Source organism: Physella acuta, unplaced genomic scaffold (genome assembly GCF_028476545.2).
Source record: "Physella acuta isolate Inbredline_101_S28 unplaced genomic scaffold, ASM2847654v3 ptg000688l, whole genome shotgun sequence".
Lineage (NCBI taxonomy): Eukaryota > Metazoa > Mollusca > Gastropoda > Physidae > Physella > Physella acuta.
The window spans coordinates 202,187-220,201 of record NW_026732207.1 but is presented as its reverse complement, the minus strand read 5'-3'; the positions used below and the strand labels follow the sequence as shown (position 1 = coordinate 220,201).

The following is an 18,015-nucleotide window of genomic DNA, read 5'->3' as shown; positions in this document are numbered from 1 at the left end:
TTTTTCTCCTGGGGGGGGGGGGGGAATAGGGGTGGTATTTTAAATATGTATATATTTCTATATAAATTATATTTTGATGTTGGGGGGTGGGGGTTGCGGGGAACTCCGCCACCCCAAGAGATGCATGGAAGAAACTCTGGCCCCCAAACTGATATTCGATAGTTAATGCGGCCCTCAGGCTGAAAAGTTTGGAGACCCCTGTATTAGACATACAAAAATTGAATTATCTTAACTTGTTATACTTCATTAAAGCCAGCATAAATCCATCAACTGGAACATCTTTAATTTGCAAAAACCAAAATGAGACAGTCAGATCTGAATTTGGTGGAATAGTAAATCCATTCTGTGAGGTCACATACTTTTTTTTTTCTGCTAATTCTTTCGTGAAGCCCAAATCAAAATCACCATTTACCACTGAAACATTAAGTACAAGAAGTTAAACATTAATGCATAAAATAAAATACGTCTCAAAACTTTGAGATCTATTTTCCTTGCTATAAAATCTGCCGAGTCATAACAAAGCACATTTTTACACTACTAAGGTAAACTATGTCAATAGAAGCAAAGGGTTAGTAAAATCTTAAACATTGCTTTACAAGACTCAGGTACATCAGATGGACTTGAACACCTTAATGCAGTGGTTCCCAAACTTTTTCGAGTGGCGACCCCTTTCATAAAAAGTAAGTGACCGCGACCCCCATAAAATTAAAAAGCCGAAATTAGTATGGAAAGTAATAAGCACTAAAATAAGATTTTCTAGAAGAATTTCAATATGAACTATTACTGATAACTGTTTTAATAGCATGAGTAAAATTGCATGCTATTTACTAAACATTAGAGGTTAAGTTATTGTTAATGCCAACCCATGTCATTATCAACATTCAATGTATTTCTTAATTTTGTTTCTAATCGGAAAATAGTGTTGAAAATCTATTCTCGAAAAGTCAATCAATTTTACGTTTGGGTATGAATGGTGAATACTACACCAAAATTGAGTGAGCAGTTTTTCATCTTACGCGGAATCATTCCACAAATCAAAGAATTCATTTTGTAATTCATCGTGAATGCTGGCAACATCGATGGAAGAAGAGAATGGGTAATGCGTCAATGCAGATTCTTCTTCTTTCAGCTCAGAAAAATAGCGCCGCAGTTCGTTTTTAAGAGATTCAAGATGCCCAGGAATTGCTTCTTTCAAAATTTTAATTATCTCACAATCAGAGTTCTCAATTTTACAATATTTCCAAGATTTATTTTCTTTGCTAATTTTGCAGCTTTGATAAAAATGCAAAGAGATTATTATGAAAAGAGATAATTTTTGTTCATTTTTCCCTGAAGCTTCAGGTTAAGCTTATGTTGATGTTCAAATATATCTGCTAGGTAAGATACTCTCTCCAACCACTGTATGTCGTTTTAAGTATACCAAAAGATCTTGTTTCCTTTGTACGTCCAAGAACAATTTGATTTCAGATTTCAATTCAAAAACACGATTCACAACATTTCGTTTGACAGCCAGCGTACTGTAGAGTAGAAAAGAAGAACCTCGTGATCTATATCAATGTCTTTGCTCAGTTCATTGAAGGCTCCAGATTTAGTATAATGTACGACTTTTACTAGCAATGTATTTATTTTCTCCATGCTATTTCAAAAAATAGCAACTCTTTTTTGCTATCACCTGAATGAATATAGACAAAAACGAGCAAATGCGAACAGGAATTTTCGTCTGTTGATGTATCAACTTGAAAAGCAAACAATGGTGAAAATTTGATTTCATTAAAAAAATTTTCTTTAACATCTACGGACATGTCTGCTATAAGCAGCTGAATAGTATTATTAGACAGAGATATTTGTTGCATCTTTAATGCACTGTAATACCCAAGAATAAATTTCACCATCTTCAACCTGCAGGTATTGATGAGATTTTCTCCTATTGTGTTTTTTTTTTCTTGACATTTTCTATCGCGACTTCATTTGATGCTTGCACGAATGATGTGTTTCCTTGGTGAAAACGTTCTGTTCGATCAAGTCTCTGATGTTTGCAACTAGCTTCATGCCGACGCAAGAACTGCATATCTTTTTTGGTGTGATCCGAATGACACGCCTCAAATGAAGTTTTGGTTTTGAATATTTCATAAACTCGTGACTGAGAACAGCTTTGTACAGTATGCATTGCTTCTTCTCTATTCCATTTCAGGTGATGTTAGTTAAGCCGAATTACAGATATTCTTTTAAATATTTGTTTTGTTTTTCATTACTAAGGTTTAGCATACCAGTTGGCGATCCCTAGAAAGCCCTTTGTGACTCCCAGGTGGGTCGCGACCCCCAGTTTGGGAACCCGTGCCTTAATGTGTGTAAATATTTTCTAATTAAACATCAGCAGTTGATTAAGATTTTCCAAAAAGTTACCAAATGACAAACATTCCCTTTCAACACCTTCAGACAAAATTTACCTTTACATTCCTTGCCAACAGCAACTTGATCAGGTGGACACATGCATCCAGGTGTGGGAACTCCACTGGCATCAACATACACATGGCAGTTGCTGGGGTCCAGACACGTGGAGCACAAGTCTGCCACGCAACCACCTTCCACACCTAAAGGGACAGAGAAACAGCTGAACTCTACTTCACCAGCCCTATAGACCACCAGGTCCAAAAGGGTAATTTATTTGCATTAGCTGAGGTGTTTCAAATGTAAGTAAAAGCTATGTGTAATTTTGAAATCTTGTATCTTTAAATTGTCCATTACAATTTTTAAAAATTTCAGATTATTAGCTGAAATGAAACATCAGAATGACCATTGCTAAAATCACAATTATACGCCCACTCCCCATCTATATATATAAAAAGCAATGTATGTGTGTGTGTCTGTCTGTCTGTCCTTTAAGCATTACTACACCTCTTATCACATTGCCGTGAAACTTTGAGAAGTTGTTGAGAATATTCCTGGGGAGGTTTCTGCGAAAAAAAATATTTCAAATTCGCAGGGGTGGCGCGATTTGTTTTTCTCTATATACGGTATATAAAAATAGTCGATTTTTTATTTTGACACCCTTAATTCGATAGCCATGAGACTTTGGGGAGTTCATTATACTACTCTAGGGAAGGGTTTTGTAAAAAAAATAATTTTTAATTTCGCAAGAGCGGCGCCAAGGGAGGGTCCGATTTTTCTCTATATACGGTATATAAAAATAATAAAAGTGAATTGCAGTGACACCGTTCATCCGATAGGCATGAGATTTTGAGGGAGTTGATTGGGACACTCCAGGGAAGGGTTCTGTAAAAAAATCTTTTTTTTTTAATTTCGCAAGGGCGGCGCCACGGAATGGTAGAATTTTTCTCAATATACGGTACGTAAAAATAAAAGTCGATTCTGGTTCGATACCATTTATCTGATCGCCATCAAACTTTGGGGAGTTTAATTTTGCAAGGGCGGCGCTACGGGAGGCTGCGATTTTTCTCTATAAACGGATATAAAAATAAAAGTCTATTTCGGTTTCACACCGTTCATCCGTGTTCCAATAAAACTTTGGGTAGATGATTAGAACACTCAATGGTAGGGTTCTGCAAAAAAAAATATTTTTTAATACTGCAAGGGCGCGCCTCCACCCTCCCCCCCCCCCCCCAAAGGGGGGGAACAATTTTTTTTCTCTATACACGGTATATAAAAAAATAAAACTCAGATGCTGTTTATTTGAGTGCCATGAAACTTTAGGGAGTAGATGAGAATACTCCCGAGAATATTTCTGCGAAAAAGGAAACTACAGTTTCTTATGGGCGGCGCCATATAGGGTACAACTTTCGTCACGACACGATTTGGCGCCCAGAATTTTAGAGCGACTATGTTGGCACTTCGCATCTATTAATCGAGCGTCCTGCATAGCGAGTAAGGGGTACTACTATATTTAGCGGTAAAACTACAACAGGCTTCTAAAAATAAATTTGTAACGCGAGGAAATCCTATTGTACAGTTTCGTCGCCTTGCGAAAGATGAAAATAAAACTTTTTGAATATGAGGAGTCTACTGTAGAGTTTCGTCACTTTGCAAATGATGCAATATGCATCTATTATTAGACAATCCAGTCAGAAATTGAGATCGAGCTTCTAATAATAGACCATTAGTAACGCTAGCATATTGCATCAGTCACACTGATGTTTAAAACACGTCAAATAATTTTTTTACGTGTTAAAGAAAAAAAATCGTGTTCATTTGTGTCACTTTAGCGAATGACAAAATCTGCATCATTGTTTACAGGGTGCTATTTGGCACGCTGGGTTATCCTATGAGCACAATGGAGCCTGTTAGTTTTAAGGAGCCAGGGGCCGTATGCTGCACCTATGCGGTAGTGTAATCGGGGGGTGGGGGGGGGGGGGCTCCTGAGAACGCCCCTCTACGTCCCTGACACATGGGCAGTCACCGAAATGTGTTCTACCATATTATTTCGGTTAGTGATTAATGTACACTCAAGGTTTTCATGCGGTAGTGTAGGTAAACCCGTGTCCCGATATTTATGATCCAAGCGCAGGCATTGTTTACATTTAAATAACTCACTTTTAGAAAAGGTCACGCGTCTAAGAACATATGATTGGTAACGCGTTGGTGAAATCCTTCTAATACATTTCGTCAAACTTTCTTCTATCCCCGCGGCAACGTGCGGGGGACGGGTACGCTAGTTATTAATAAAATAACAAAATAATCTTTTAGTCAAAATTACCCTCCCCCACACACACACATGCACCACCACCAACATATTTATTAAAAAAAAAACATGATGACCTACCAGACTGACCACTGGCACAGTCACAATAGAACTGTGTGTTGTTTAAGACGCATGTCCCATGTGTACAAAGGCCAAGGTCAAGGTTACACCAGTTCTTTTCTAGCTCACAAGACTGACCAGCACTGCCCTCTGATGACAGGAATATTTAAACTTTATTAAAGCATATTTGGCTTTACAAAAAAAAAACATTAATATACTATTTACTTTTAAACTTAAATAATAATAGATTAATGAAATTATTAAAAAGTGTGTAATCATTTGGATTAAACATTGTTTTGCTAGTTTAGATGTATTCAGCTTGGCTTCATATTGCTAAGGCTTGGAATCACAATAGAAAACACTAAAAATGAAACATGAAGAGGGAAGTATTTGAGCCCTCAGTAGGCCTGCATTTGTTTTAGATTAAAAGAAAAAGTCTGAAAAAGTATAATATTCTAAAAGGTTGGGTTTTTTTACTATATTCTACTTCATTATTTTTTGGCATTGAAAGCTGTTTCTTTTCTGTTAAGTTTTTTCTTTTACATCCTAACAACATTCTTCATTCTTTTTATTTGTCTTTATTCTTTATCCACCTAGCTCTAGATACTGAATGAATAATTAAGTTACCTGAACAGTCACATTGGGCACTACCATTTGTGGACTGGCAAGTTCCATCTACACACAGGCTATCATTAAATTTGTGACACAAATCTGTAGCATTTTCACAGGTATCTCCTCCTGTTCCTGGTAAGCAGCTAAAAAATAATGTTTAAACTCCTGTCAGTTTTTTTATAATAAGACGCAGTAATACATTTGTTATATATGTCGTTTAATCTCATTTCATATTAACCATATTGATAGATAATACTTTAATTTTAAAACTATTTGTATTGGTGGGTCTCATGTTTTATATCTGCACCAGTATTTTGGACTTTGGTAATAACTAATTTAATTAAAGCTCTCCATAATTAAGTTTGGGGCTAGGTGATGGCTAATTTAATTAAAACTCTCCATGATTAAGTTTGGGGCTAGGTGATGGCTAATTTAATTAAAACTCTCCATGATTAAGTTTGGGGCTAGGTCATAACTAATTCAATTAACGCTCCTCACCAACTAGGTTATGAAAGTTCTACTCACCGACAGAAAGACTGGTCCCAGAGGTTGATGCAGCTGCCATTGTTGTGACATGGGTTGCTCTGGTTACAGTAGTCCACAGCAACTTCGCAGTCACGACCTGTCCAGCCTAGTGGGCATGCACATGTGTACGTCTCATTGTCATGGGAACAGTTGCCCCCATGCAGACATGGTTTCTCCATTGTGCAGATATCAACAGGCCCCTGAAACAGGTAAATTTTCTCACTGATTGTTCAATGAGAGTTTATTCCCCTCATCAGAACAGTTGTTGAGTCTGTATTCAAGATGTCCGCCCTGCTACACACCTGCACATGTAAGATGTGCTCATCCAAGCTGACAACACAGAGACCACTTTATAAAAATATCTCAGTACTCACGATGGTACTTTATAAAACCATCTCTCACAGCCATGGTTAACAATTTTTTTTAATACTTTACTAATTTTTTAAAAAGGTACTATCAATGCAAATTGATTTATTAGATGTCATTTGAGTAAAATGTCCAAAAAAACTTTACTACTGGCACACATGGACTATACATTTGGATAGCCTAAATATCAATGCAGCCTATAATGTTATCAATCCATCTAGGTTTAGGAACATATTCATTAACTGGTGCATGACTTACAAACATACACATGAATGTATATAAAATGTGCCTGTAATAAAAAAATCAACACAAAACAACTACTGCGTGATAAAATCTTGTATAAATGTTACATTTTGTCTAATGCACTACACAATATAATAATAAAACACTACATCAATGAAAGAGTTCTTTCCATGATGTTAAAAAGTACACTTATAAATGTATACAATTATCTGTAAAGCTATGAGAAGAGTCTCACTCACTTTTTGTAGTGTTGCATTCCTACAGAAACAGTTGCAGATGAGTATGTCTTGCAAGTTATTTGAGCTTTGACATTTTTCTATGCAAGCAGAATAATTTGACGTACATGGAGCACCTAATGTAAAATTTAAATGTTAGCCTTCTCATCAAGGAGAAAAAAAATCAGATTTAATTATATATGACTTAAGGCATACATTTATTTGAAAATAAATAATGCGGCTTTATTCATCACTAATCTATTCTTTATATTCTTTTTTTTTTAATTTCTTCATAGCAAATATATATATAATGTTGTGGTAAAACCATGACAAAGGCTGAAAATATTTATGTGCCTTCAGGAAAGATGACTACAAAAATAACACAGGATAATTTTTGTGTGTAACGTTAAATTAGACAATTTTATTTTCAATATAAGCGATGCTGAATATTAAATTACACACATAAAATAATACTGCCGTAAATAAAACTTATAATCACAAAAATTGACTTTAACTGTGACCTACTTTCATTCTGACAATCACAAAAAAATTCCTTCATCCTGTCTGTACATTTGACCAAATCTGAACAGACGTCTGTTTCAGTTTCATTCTTCCACTGGAATTGACATGTAGCACCAATAAAATCTGGTGGACAGCTACAATTGAAACCTCCAGTAAAATTCTGGCAAGTCCCTCCATTAGAGCAGGGCGAGCTGGAACAGTAGTTGATTGGCTCACACTTGCCTGTTGAACCTGGATTTAAGTTTTTTATAGATTATACATTTACATACATAAACAAGATATGCTGTCAATATTATTGATTATAACTCATTAATTTATTTTTTTAAAATGACAAAAAGTTTGAATGACAAATAGGGGCTTTTTTTTTTTTGCATGAAACTTTATATTACAACTTTTACTATTGTTGAGGAACTGAAGAGTTCTGTTAAGTTGAACTTATGAAAGTTGTATTTGATTCAGGTATGCTATTGTAAAACTAACTCAATAAGGTTGCAGGTCTATATCATTAAAGAAATTTATTAGATGGAAAAAAAAATATTTTGTGGTATTTAAGAATTTTATTATAAAAAGATTAATATTTTTTTCTTTTAAAGAATTTTATTATTTTTTAGAAAAACTAATATTTTGTGGCAGTTAAGAATTGTATTTATTTTTTTTTAAAGTGTGGCATTTAAGAATTCTATTGTAACAAACCCAACAAGTGATGTTTAGTGATTGAGTTAGCTAGAGAGTAATATTGAAATCTAAACTTACTGAGGCTGTAGTGTTCCCTACATGTGCAGCTGGCTGTCAGTGAATGGTAATCATTAGTGCACTTATCTCCATCTCCTTCTACACATGTGATATCTTGACACATGTCGTGTCTGACCTCACAATGGCTGCCCTTAAAACCAGGTGCACAGCTGCAGCTGTACTCGTCTATGTTGTCATCACAGGTACCGTTATACAAGCAGCCCTTTGGATTGACTTTACATTCATCTGATGAAGAAAAAAATATTAAATTTATGTTAAATTATACATAGTACATAACTACTAACCTGAAAGTCTAGAAAGTGTTTATAGGCTAGTCTGTATTGACACCCCTAAGCCTACTCTGTTTTTATGGGTACTTAGCTTGATTTAGGTTAAAGGCATTTGGGCATAGTGTTGACCATACTATCCCTCCATATTACATGGTCAGAGAAAACAGAAGAACACTGCAATCTTTTAAAATTAGAACTACTTTTTGAAATTTAAAACTTCTAGCTATTTGCATAAATATTGTCTACCACTTGCTTAACTTTTTATTTATTGTTAGAATAATTAGGAACATTGCAAATGAGTATATATTGTACATCATTCTAACATGCATAAGAAAAACAATGGAATCAAGCAGAATTTAAACCTCTTTGTATCTGTGGAAGCAGGGGGAGGGTAGTTTTAAATTAAAGGTATGAGGATTTTAATCTTCAAAATACCTTAACTCCCAGAGTTCAAACCCTGGCAGATGAGGCTTGATAGCTGGGGACAGAAACCATTTGGGAGGGAAAACATAGAAAATCAAACAAATGCTGCCATGAAGATTGATCTTGGCTGGATGAAGACTAAGGAAGTGAATTCAGAAAGAAAAGCAGGCTGAAGTCTTGAGTCAACCTAACACATGTTGACAGGGAATGCTTAATTGTGATGGGAGGAAATCACCTTCACTATATTTCAACTAAGAACAAAGAGGTTGAATATGTAAAAGTCATGGTTGGCCCAAACTCACCAATGTTTTTTTCACAATTCTTGCCTGTGTAACCAGGTGGACACGTACACTCATAACGTACTGAGTCAAATGTCGTACAGTTTCCATTCAAACAGGGATTTGGGCTACAAAAGTCTGTTGGTATTGCACACCTAGGGAAGAAATCTCGAAAATATTATTATTAAAAAAATGTTTCACAAAAAAAATTTGAATAATAGCAACAACTAAAAAAGATACAAGTTCATCAGAAAACTACCAAAATAGCTTTGTTAATTCAGAAAATACATTAGCATCCATAATTTAAAAAAAAAAAAAAAAATATATATATATATATATATATATATATATATATATATATATATATATATATATATATATATATATATATATATATATATATATATATATATATATATATATATATATATATATATATATATATACACACACTCATGAATTCAGCAACATAACCAATGAGTTTCTTGTGGTCCATGAACATGTCACTATACTGGTCTGCTATGTAAATTATATTAATAGAAGACTACTCAAATTTGTTATTAGTATGTATACAGAAAGTGATAACCATCTCATACTCAAAATTATTGATAGAGAGAACAGATCTAGTAGGCACAAATAATCAACTTAGAATTTTTTATTTTTTTTTAATTTATCCAAGAACAACTTGTGACATAATCTAATGAAAAGAAGTGGAAGATTATGTGACACAATGACTTATTGAAAAATGGGAACTAAGTTCCAAGAAAACAAAATATTAAAATATAATTCTTGCAGTGTAAACCTCACGTTTCATTATAGTCTTGACCAGCAGGGCAAATACATTTGAACCCATCAACCATCTCCTGACAGTATTCAGGTTGTGTGCATGTGTCAGCCTTACACTGGATGTCTATGTCATGCTCACACTGCTTCCCTCCAAATACTGAAATAATAATAAATAATTTTCTTATTCCTTTGTGTTTATATTTATTTATAATGCTTTGCTATGAGGGATTTAATCATGTAGTAGTTAAAATATTGGCTACCTTGTTTTATTTTGATTTTTACATTGTATTTTATTTTATTCTACTCAATATTTTATTGTAATGTAAGAGTTTTGAAATATTCAGATATTCAAACAATATCTAAACTATACCAATGCATATGCCTACATTAATTAAAATGCAATCATATACTTACAATTTACTTGAGTGCAGTTCTTTTTGTAAACGTTAGCTATACCATCAACAACTACAACTAAGGTTAAATATATGAGGCAAGTAGGACGCTGAAAATAATAAGCTAAGCATTCTTTGTTCTCAAGACAATTTGCTTCACAGTCCCTTTGTGTCATCACACCGGTCTGGATAATCACTTCATCTCCTGTTTGAATCCCAAGGTTTGTAGCTAGTTCAAATTTGCAAATTTCATCTGCAATAATATCAAAAGTCATTTTAGACATAGTTTTACTTTATAAATTGCCATAACACATAGCTCTAAAACAGGTTATACTTACTGTAAGGACAACTGCATGTGTAATCAGATCCTTTGGTCACACAAGTCCCATTATTGTAGCAGGGCTTTGTATGGCAAATATCACAGGTCTCGTTACATCTGTCCCCATGGTAACCTTCATCAGTAAAGCATTAAATTTAGAGTGCACTTCATCTTATTTCATGTATATAGCTAAACTTAATTTACTTTAATAAGTTGAAATATATTTAGAATTGTTAATATATTTTTTACATTTTATGGATAGGTTGTACTAAAAAAAATATGTTCTTCATGGAATTTCTAAGCTTCTATCAATACAGGAATGGTACACCATATTTGAATGGTTAAGCTAATTATTTCTTGCCAGAAATATTCAACTACAGTTAATGATCTTGTTTCAGGGCAGAATGGTGGCTAGGTGAAATGCTGACCATAAAATCCTTTAATGCCAACATGAAATATTTACTCCACTTAATCTGCCATACGCACCATCATGTTTGAAAGTGTACCCTAGATTTAAGACTACTGAAAATGGCCTAGTGAAAAGTAATTCCAATATAGTGTTAGCCAAGGTTGAATTTTTTTTTTACCTTCATTACAGGTGCACACAGGTCGATGATCTTTTATAAGACAAGTTCCATTAGAGCCTGCAGCATGGCAGTAGTTGGCAGTGCACAGCTGATCCACTACAGTTGAAATGTAGAAAATAAATTAACAATATATACTGCAGTGCAATCAAAGGGTTATATTAGTAAAACTACATTGTGGAAATCTGGGATTAGACATCATTATGTTAAATGTTTATTTTAATATATAAGAAATTACATATCTATCTCTTTTATTTATGTACCAAAAAGAAATAGAAATCCATGCCTGCATTTTTAAATGTCCTGTGAAATGACAGTATTTTTTAAGTGCGTGATTGTCTATATTACACTTGAGATATTTTGTTTGAACTGAATCAATTTTAAATACTAATTAGCTAGCTAATACAGAAAAACTCTCTCAGCATTAAAGGGCAAATACTTGCACCAACATATTATTGTATTCCTGTATTGTATATTAATTGAAGGAAAATTAACTAGTAAAATTTTAACTAACAAAATATATGGTGGTACTTATAACTACCATCAGGAATGTAGGACATTACAGAACTTTCCTTTTTATAAAAATCAAAATTTACAAGACACATGCAAATTAGCAAATGAACTAACAAACATGGTAATGCTTAAGACAATCATTGTTTATTTTCTTACAAAATTACTACACATAAAGTACATGTTTATTATGACCATGATGGATAAAATTTCTTTTCTCATTTTTGCTTTGTGGTTCATCTGGAGTGGCAAAAGTTGTTTGACCACACTGTTTTTGCTGCACAATTTCCAAGAACAATAAAACAAATTGTGGCAAAAACTCAAGCAGCAATACTCTTGAGTTTACACAAGTATTGCTGTACTCTGATGCTGAAACATTTGATTCAGGTTGGGTATCAAAGGCCTCTTGAAAATTGTATCTAATGTTACTGAATTGTAACTTCGACTAAATTTTTAAGTATCTGTTTCTACAAAAGTTTTTAAGAGCTCACTGGATCTACAATCTCCATGTCAGCACACCAATAGAGATTTATTTGTGGCAAGCAATGGTATCCTAAGTAACAGTGCAGATCCAAAAATGAATAGAACTATGAAAGTTTAAATGCCTTGACATGTTGCTGTATTTTATTAATGTACACATTCATTTTGGAATTAAATATGTTCTATAGTGTGATGAGGCATCAAAGTCAAAAATATATCAGTTTCAAAGTTTTATCAAGCAATGTCCCTTATAGAAACTCAAGCAGACTGGTAGATAGTGGAAGCTTAGATCACTTCATTTGAGGAGAAGAGTGTAGCTCTTCACATCACTCAAATATTCTGATTCAGTGTCAAGAAGTTGAACACCAGCTCTTTTATTCTAATTCATTAGCAATGTTTTCATCAGTGATCACAAGTTGCTGCTAATGCCTCAAGAAGACACTTGATCTCTTATCAATTGAAATACTTCTCAGATGACATATGTAGAAATAAAATAGAATAATAAAGTATTAATATGTGGTCATGATTTGAAAACAAACAATTTTTGTGGCATGACATTTAAACAGATTTGCCTAAACCATACAAAAAATAGGAAACTACAAAATATATTGAAAAAGAAAGCCAAGTCATCCAATATGTTTACACTACTACCAAATTTCTCTAGTAATTTCAGTATGACTGTAATAGAGCTTATACCAGGCCTACATCTCAGTAGTAAAAATCCTAAGTAGAAAGGAACTGACTTCATAAATTAGGATTTTAGATGTACTGTTTACTTCTTTATATATACCAAAGAGATATTAATTCAATTAATATTATAGTTAGATAAACTTTCTTCTAAATATATAAATATCATTTTAAGTATAATTTAAACATTTAAAATCAAAATATTATTTAACATTTATGTCATTGCCCATCAAAATGAGACCATTTCTAAGAAATTGTAACAAATAATATGACCATATTCTTACAAATATTAGCATAAATATTGATCTAATACAAGAACAATTTGATTAAAATAGTAAACAAGAATTAACACACTCACCTGACTATGAAGACTCTAATAAAAATATATTTTGCTTGAAAACCACCATTACGGAAAGAGATTGAAAATAGCGCCGCATCTCTGATTTTTGGAAAAAATTCTACCTTAACCGGTGACTTAGGGGATACAATAGTATTTGTTTAATTAATATATTTAAGCATTGTCTTTAAAAATATACACCTGTTCTACACAAGTTAAATTAAGATGGTACATATAAGTACCAACAGTAAATAAAGACTACATAAACTTAAAAGAACTTAATATAATATTGAAAACAACACACCTTTCTTTGAGCAGTCTGTCAAGCTTGTTGATCCTGGCTTGTCTGTGTAGGTATCTTCAGGGCACTCCTCGCACTGTAGTGACTTGTTATGATCGGTGTAGAAATGTAGAGGGCACTCGTTACATGGTTGATACCCAGTTACAGAATACTCTCCGGGTAGGCATGGGTCTAATTTACACAAAAATACCTTATGGCTTGAACTATATACATATATGTTATACACATACACAAATGTGTGGATATATGTGTGGATATATGTGTGGAAATATGTGTGTATATATATATATATATATATATATATATATATATATATATATATATATATATATATATATATATATATATATATATACACACACTCTCTGACCCTTTGGGGTAGGGTGTCGCTGCTATCTAAGAAAAGGAATTTTATTCAATATGTGAGTTAAACTACAAAATAATGCATCTACAGTGTGTTGTCAAGTAATGTATTAAGACTAACAATAAGTCCCACTTCTGTTTAAGGTGCCAATAAAATGGCATGGCATATCAGTTTGAGCTATTAGCTATTCTTAGATAAAAATTTATAATTTTTTGTTGATTAGAACTCAGTTATTTAAATATTTAAATAAAAGAAGGTTGGCACTACATGTGTTTATTCTTAATGTTGGGGCATGAGTTTGTCCACAACATGGTGCAGTTTAACAGTTGATTCAACTAATACCCTTGACCCCATTTGCTAAGATAGCTACTGGGGAGCTTGTGGCACCCAACTCCAAACTCCGCAGCCTCTCCAATATTTAAAACCTTTTTATGGCAGAAACATCTAGAAATATATAGAAATATTAATCTATTCATAATAAAAACATGAACCAACAGCATTATTTAATTTAGGAGATTCTTAAAGGCAACAAATCTCACCAAAACAAAAACTTTTGTTAACAGCACCAGATACACCTACGGTTGAACCACCATTTGGACATGGAGTGCAGCTTAAGCGATCTGGTGAACTGTAGGTGTCAGTAGGACACGCTGTGCAGCCATCTTTAACATAACCAGTCGAGCTATTGAAACCACTAGGGCATAGGGCTGTAATGGTGAGGAAATGTATGATAAGGCAAATTATTGAGAAAACTTAAAATGTAAGATTTGCATTGTATCATTAAATATTTGATTCAATGCTTTCCAAAATCAATCCATAACTCACAGCTAAAAGGAGTCATGTCAAAGGGCTTTGTATTCATTTTTGTAAAATCAAACAAGTTTAGTAAACCTACAGGCACTAAACTTTCAATTTATTTATTGATCAGAAATCTTAAGTATTATACAGCAGATCTATTATAATTTAAAAACAAATGCTGAACGAACAAGACTTATACTAACCAATACAGTTCTCCACATGTGTACGTGGTAGGGAGGAATGTTTAATGCCATCAGGACAAGGTTTGCATGCTGTCTGACCATCTTCATCCTGGTAGGTTCCATCAGGGCATGTCTGGCATGTGGAACTAAAATTCATCCCTGCTCCACATGGTACTATTGATTAAAAAATATGCAAAAGATAGCATTAAGCTCTACTTCCCCGAAAAGTAAAGTTTTAAAAGACCCTTGAAACAAGAAAAAATGAAGGATTCAAGTCAGTATTTCAAAATTTCAAAGATTAAATGTATATGAGGCAGACACATTACTAAATCTTTAAAATAAAAAAAAACTAATTATATTTAAAATATTTTTTGTTTGTAAATTTAAATTTCAAAAGAAGACTATTTGATGTGTATGCCAATCACTGGTCACCTGTATTCATGAATTAATGTCCTTGTGTTTAATAAAACAGATGTTCATGAATGCCAGGCTTTTATTCTATGATTGCTGAGGCAATTTTCAAATATAATTCTGTGGATGTTTGATGTTTTACTTATGAGTATGAAGTAGACTAGTGAAACAGTCTCAAGAAATGCAGAATTAGATCATGAGGGATTTGTCAACATAAATCTATTAATTACTCACAGCAAAAACTTTCATTTTGAAAACGTATCTCATAACTTTTATCATCACAACTAATGCCTAAGTTTTTTGGGGCTTCAGAATTGCCAACAGTCCATGGAGTAGAGCAATCTTTGCCAGTTACCATAGGAGATGTGGGGCCAAATACTTCAGAGTTCAAAGTGTCTTTGATGCATTGTTCCAACCATGTTGCATTGGCATTTGTGAATAATTTCAAGGTTAAAGTTGTTGTGATCTGTGAAATAAAACAAAATGCCCATAATTTTAAATTCAGTTTTTAGAAAAATTAATTTTAAATTGTGGTTTTAAAAATTATGTAACAACTTTGTTTTAAATACTGCCCCCCCCCCCCCTCCCAATCAGTTTAAACTAGATATTACGTTAAGACAAACCTAACCCTAAACTTGTTTTGCTTAGCAGAGAACAGTTAATTTGACCTGTCAACACTTCCTATTTATTAGCTGATTGGTAAAGTAGACATTTTAATTTTAACTTTGCTGTAATTAATCAATGAGAAAAATATTGCTACAATTTTTATTTTGCAACATGGCCAGTGGTTAAATATTTCAATTGGAATTTTATTTAAAATACTTTGATATGAAGTTTTCTTTAATGTAGCCCTCTCCATAGACATGTGATTGGTGATATTGTTTAGGCATACCAATTCCTTGATCAAGTTTTTTTTACATTTATTTTAACATACTTACACTCATTAGTGTAGAACGACTTGACTTTAGATTTGTTGCCAAAGTTCTTGATGCTCCACAAATTTCACTTAGTTTTATGTTGTTCAATAGAATTGTGTGATGCTCAAAAAAGCATTGATTATCAAACCCTGCCAGCATTTGTGTTGTAGTGTTATACGTGACAGATATGTCATAACCAACCAAAGTGTTTTTAAGTTCTAAAAGAAAAAAAAGAATGTAGGTTAATGAAGTGTTGTATGTAGTTTTTTATTCTGCCAGTATAAAGGTTAGGGATTAAGAATAGAATTAATTTTAAGGAAAGAGTTGGTGATTCCTTTATTATCAGACTGGCTGTGATACATTGCACTGATCAGCCACTACTTAATGTTAGACTATGGTTAATCAGCTTTCCAAAGTTTAAATAATTACAGAACAGAAAAATGTAATACAAGCTACATGATGATGAAAAAAAACATTTTTGACGGCTTTGTCAAAAGCATATGAACAACTTATAAAGCATGTTCAAAAGTACTCTGCCTTGATGTTTGCAAAAGATTATGGTGTCATTATGGCCAAGGTTTAAGAATGTTTAGTTGATATCACAGGAATGGTGTTTCACTGGAAAAAGAAAATGGGAAAGCCAAGCAGGATATGGTGGTGCACAGCAGAAAAAGGACTGACAAAAGCAAGGCTATCTTGACCCTGGCCAACAACAAAAAACCTCTATTTTTTTACATTTTCCATATTTAACTAAAGTGTATGCTTCCTAAATTAAATGGATGAAAGTGTTTATTGTGTTGTTCAAAATAAGTCTCACCAAGACAGTCCATTGAACTAGCTTGTGACCACATCCCATTAGTGCATGTGAAGTTTTGCGCTTGAGTCTTGTCTTGGAACAGAAAATCAGCATTGCAGGCAGCTGTACATGTCATAGTACTGTTGTTTCCCGTGCAGTTGATGCTTCCATTTCCTGGAGCTTTGATTACATCTTTATAGCAAGATACAGCTGAAACGGTTGTTAAAATAACAACACTCAATAATCTAATTAAAACTAAATTAATATCATCAAATCACAATTAATACATTCAGATTTAAAACAGTTTTAAAAAAATTAAAATATGAAGGCTGTTAGGTCAAATGTTGCTGTTTAGTTTTGCCCTACTTTGCTTCACATTGATATACATAAATATATGTTTATTTACTTTGCCTTCAAATATGCAGTTCTCTTGTATTCACTTGTAAAATGGCACAATACTTCTTAATTTTACACCACTTAGTTCACAGGTCAAAACTTGTTTAGTTATAGCTTAAGTATACCATTCAACTTATATCAATGACTTGCAATTTGCTCAGCAGAGAGTGAACACAAATAGCACATTTAATTAAGAAAAAAAACTTAAATGATTGACTCTGATCCAAATGTTCTTACTTGTAACATTGAGCAGAAAAGCACATTCTTTGTAAAATGGATTGTCTCCCTGTACCCTGGCTCTGATGGCATAAACATTCCCTGCTGTTACCTCTAGGCTCGGGGGTGTAAAGGTGAGGGTAGTGTTGGGGGTGGAGGAGACTATAAAGGATTCATTGAATGTGATGGTCTTAGGTAAATTCTCTGTTAGAACAACATCATGTGACACAGGACAAATTATTTCTGGCCTGGAGATGGCTGAAAGAAAAATTTGGTGAAAACAATTAATTTGGAGGAATAAAAGATAAACACATTTATGTATTTTTCTTTGGTAGTGGAATCTGAGGATTTTTTAAATTGGTGGAACTTGTGGTGTGGGGTTAATTGTTGCTAATTCTTAATCAAAATGGTACCCTATTAAACCTAAGTTTTAAGATAGGGACGGTATTGCAAGTAATATTTTTTTAAGAAATCTGAAACGGTCAACAGTTGTTAAAAAAGGAGAGACTGTTCTTATAAATCTTTGGATAAAATTGAATTACTTAATGAGTAAATATTTGAACAAAACAGACCTAAA

General features: G+C 33.2%; 1 protein-coding gene across 1 annotated transcript in view; it reads right to left on the bottom strand.

Annotated features, from left to right (window-relative positions):
- Nucleotides 1-223: 223 nt before the first annotated feature.
- The window catches only part of LOC131949304 (sushi, von Willebrand factor type A, EGF and pentraxin domain-containing protein 1), a 49,759-nt gene continuing 31,967 nt past the window's right edge, over nt 224-18,015 (bottom strand). The window contains exons 24-43 of the mRNA XM_059311123.1: nt 17,460-17,696; nt 16,848-17,036; nt 16,052-16,248; nt 15,348-15,579; nt 14,724-14,876; nt 14,262-14,429; nt 13,362-13,529; nt 11,047-11,142; nt 10,479-10,592; nt 10,163-10,393; nt 9,770-9,905; nt 8,987-9,117; nt 7,993-8,217; nt 7,243-7,470; nt 6,683-6,854; nt 5,894-6,115; nt 5,384-5,511; nt 4,778-4,906; nt 2,448-2,591; nt 224-414 (exon numbers count right to left, since the gene is read on the bottom strand). Coding sequence (XP_059167106.1) covers nt 224-414; nt 2,448-2,591; nt 4,778-4,906; nt 5,384-5,511; nt 5,894-6,115; nt 6,683-6,854; nt 7,243-7,470; nt 7,993-8,217; nt 8,987-9,117; nt 9,770-9,905; nt 10,163-10,393; nt 10,479-10,592; nt 11,047-11,142; nt 13,362-13,529; nt 14,262-14,429; nt 14,724-14,876; nt 15,348-15,579; nt 16,052-16,248; nt 16,848-17,036; nt 17,460-17,696 — 3,491 coding nt within the window. The remainder of the gene's footprint in view (nt 415-2,447; nt 2,592-4,777; nt 4,907-5,383; nt 5,512-5,893; nt 6,116-6,682; nt 6,855-7,242; nt 7,471-7,992; nt 8,218-8,986; nt 9,118-9,769; nt 9,906-10,162; nt 10,394-10,478; nt 10,593-11,046; nt 11,143-13,361; nt 13,530-14,261; nt 14,430-14,723; nt 14,877-15,347; nt 15,580-16,051; nt 16,249-16,847; nt 17,037-17,459; nt 17,697-18,015) is intronic.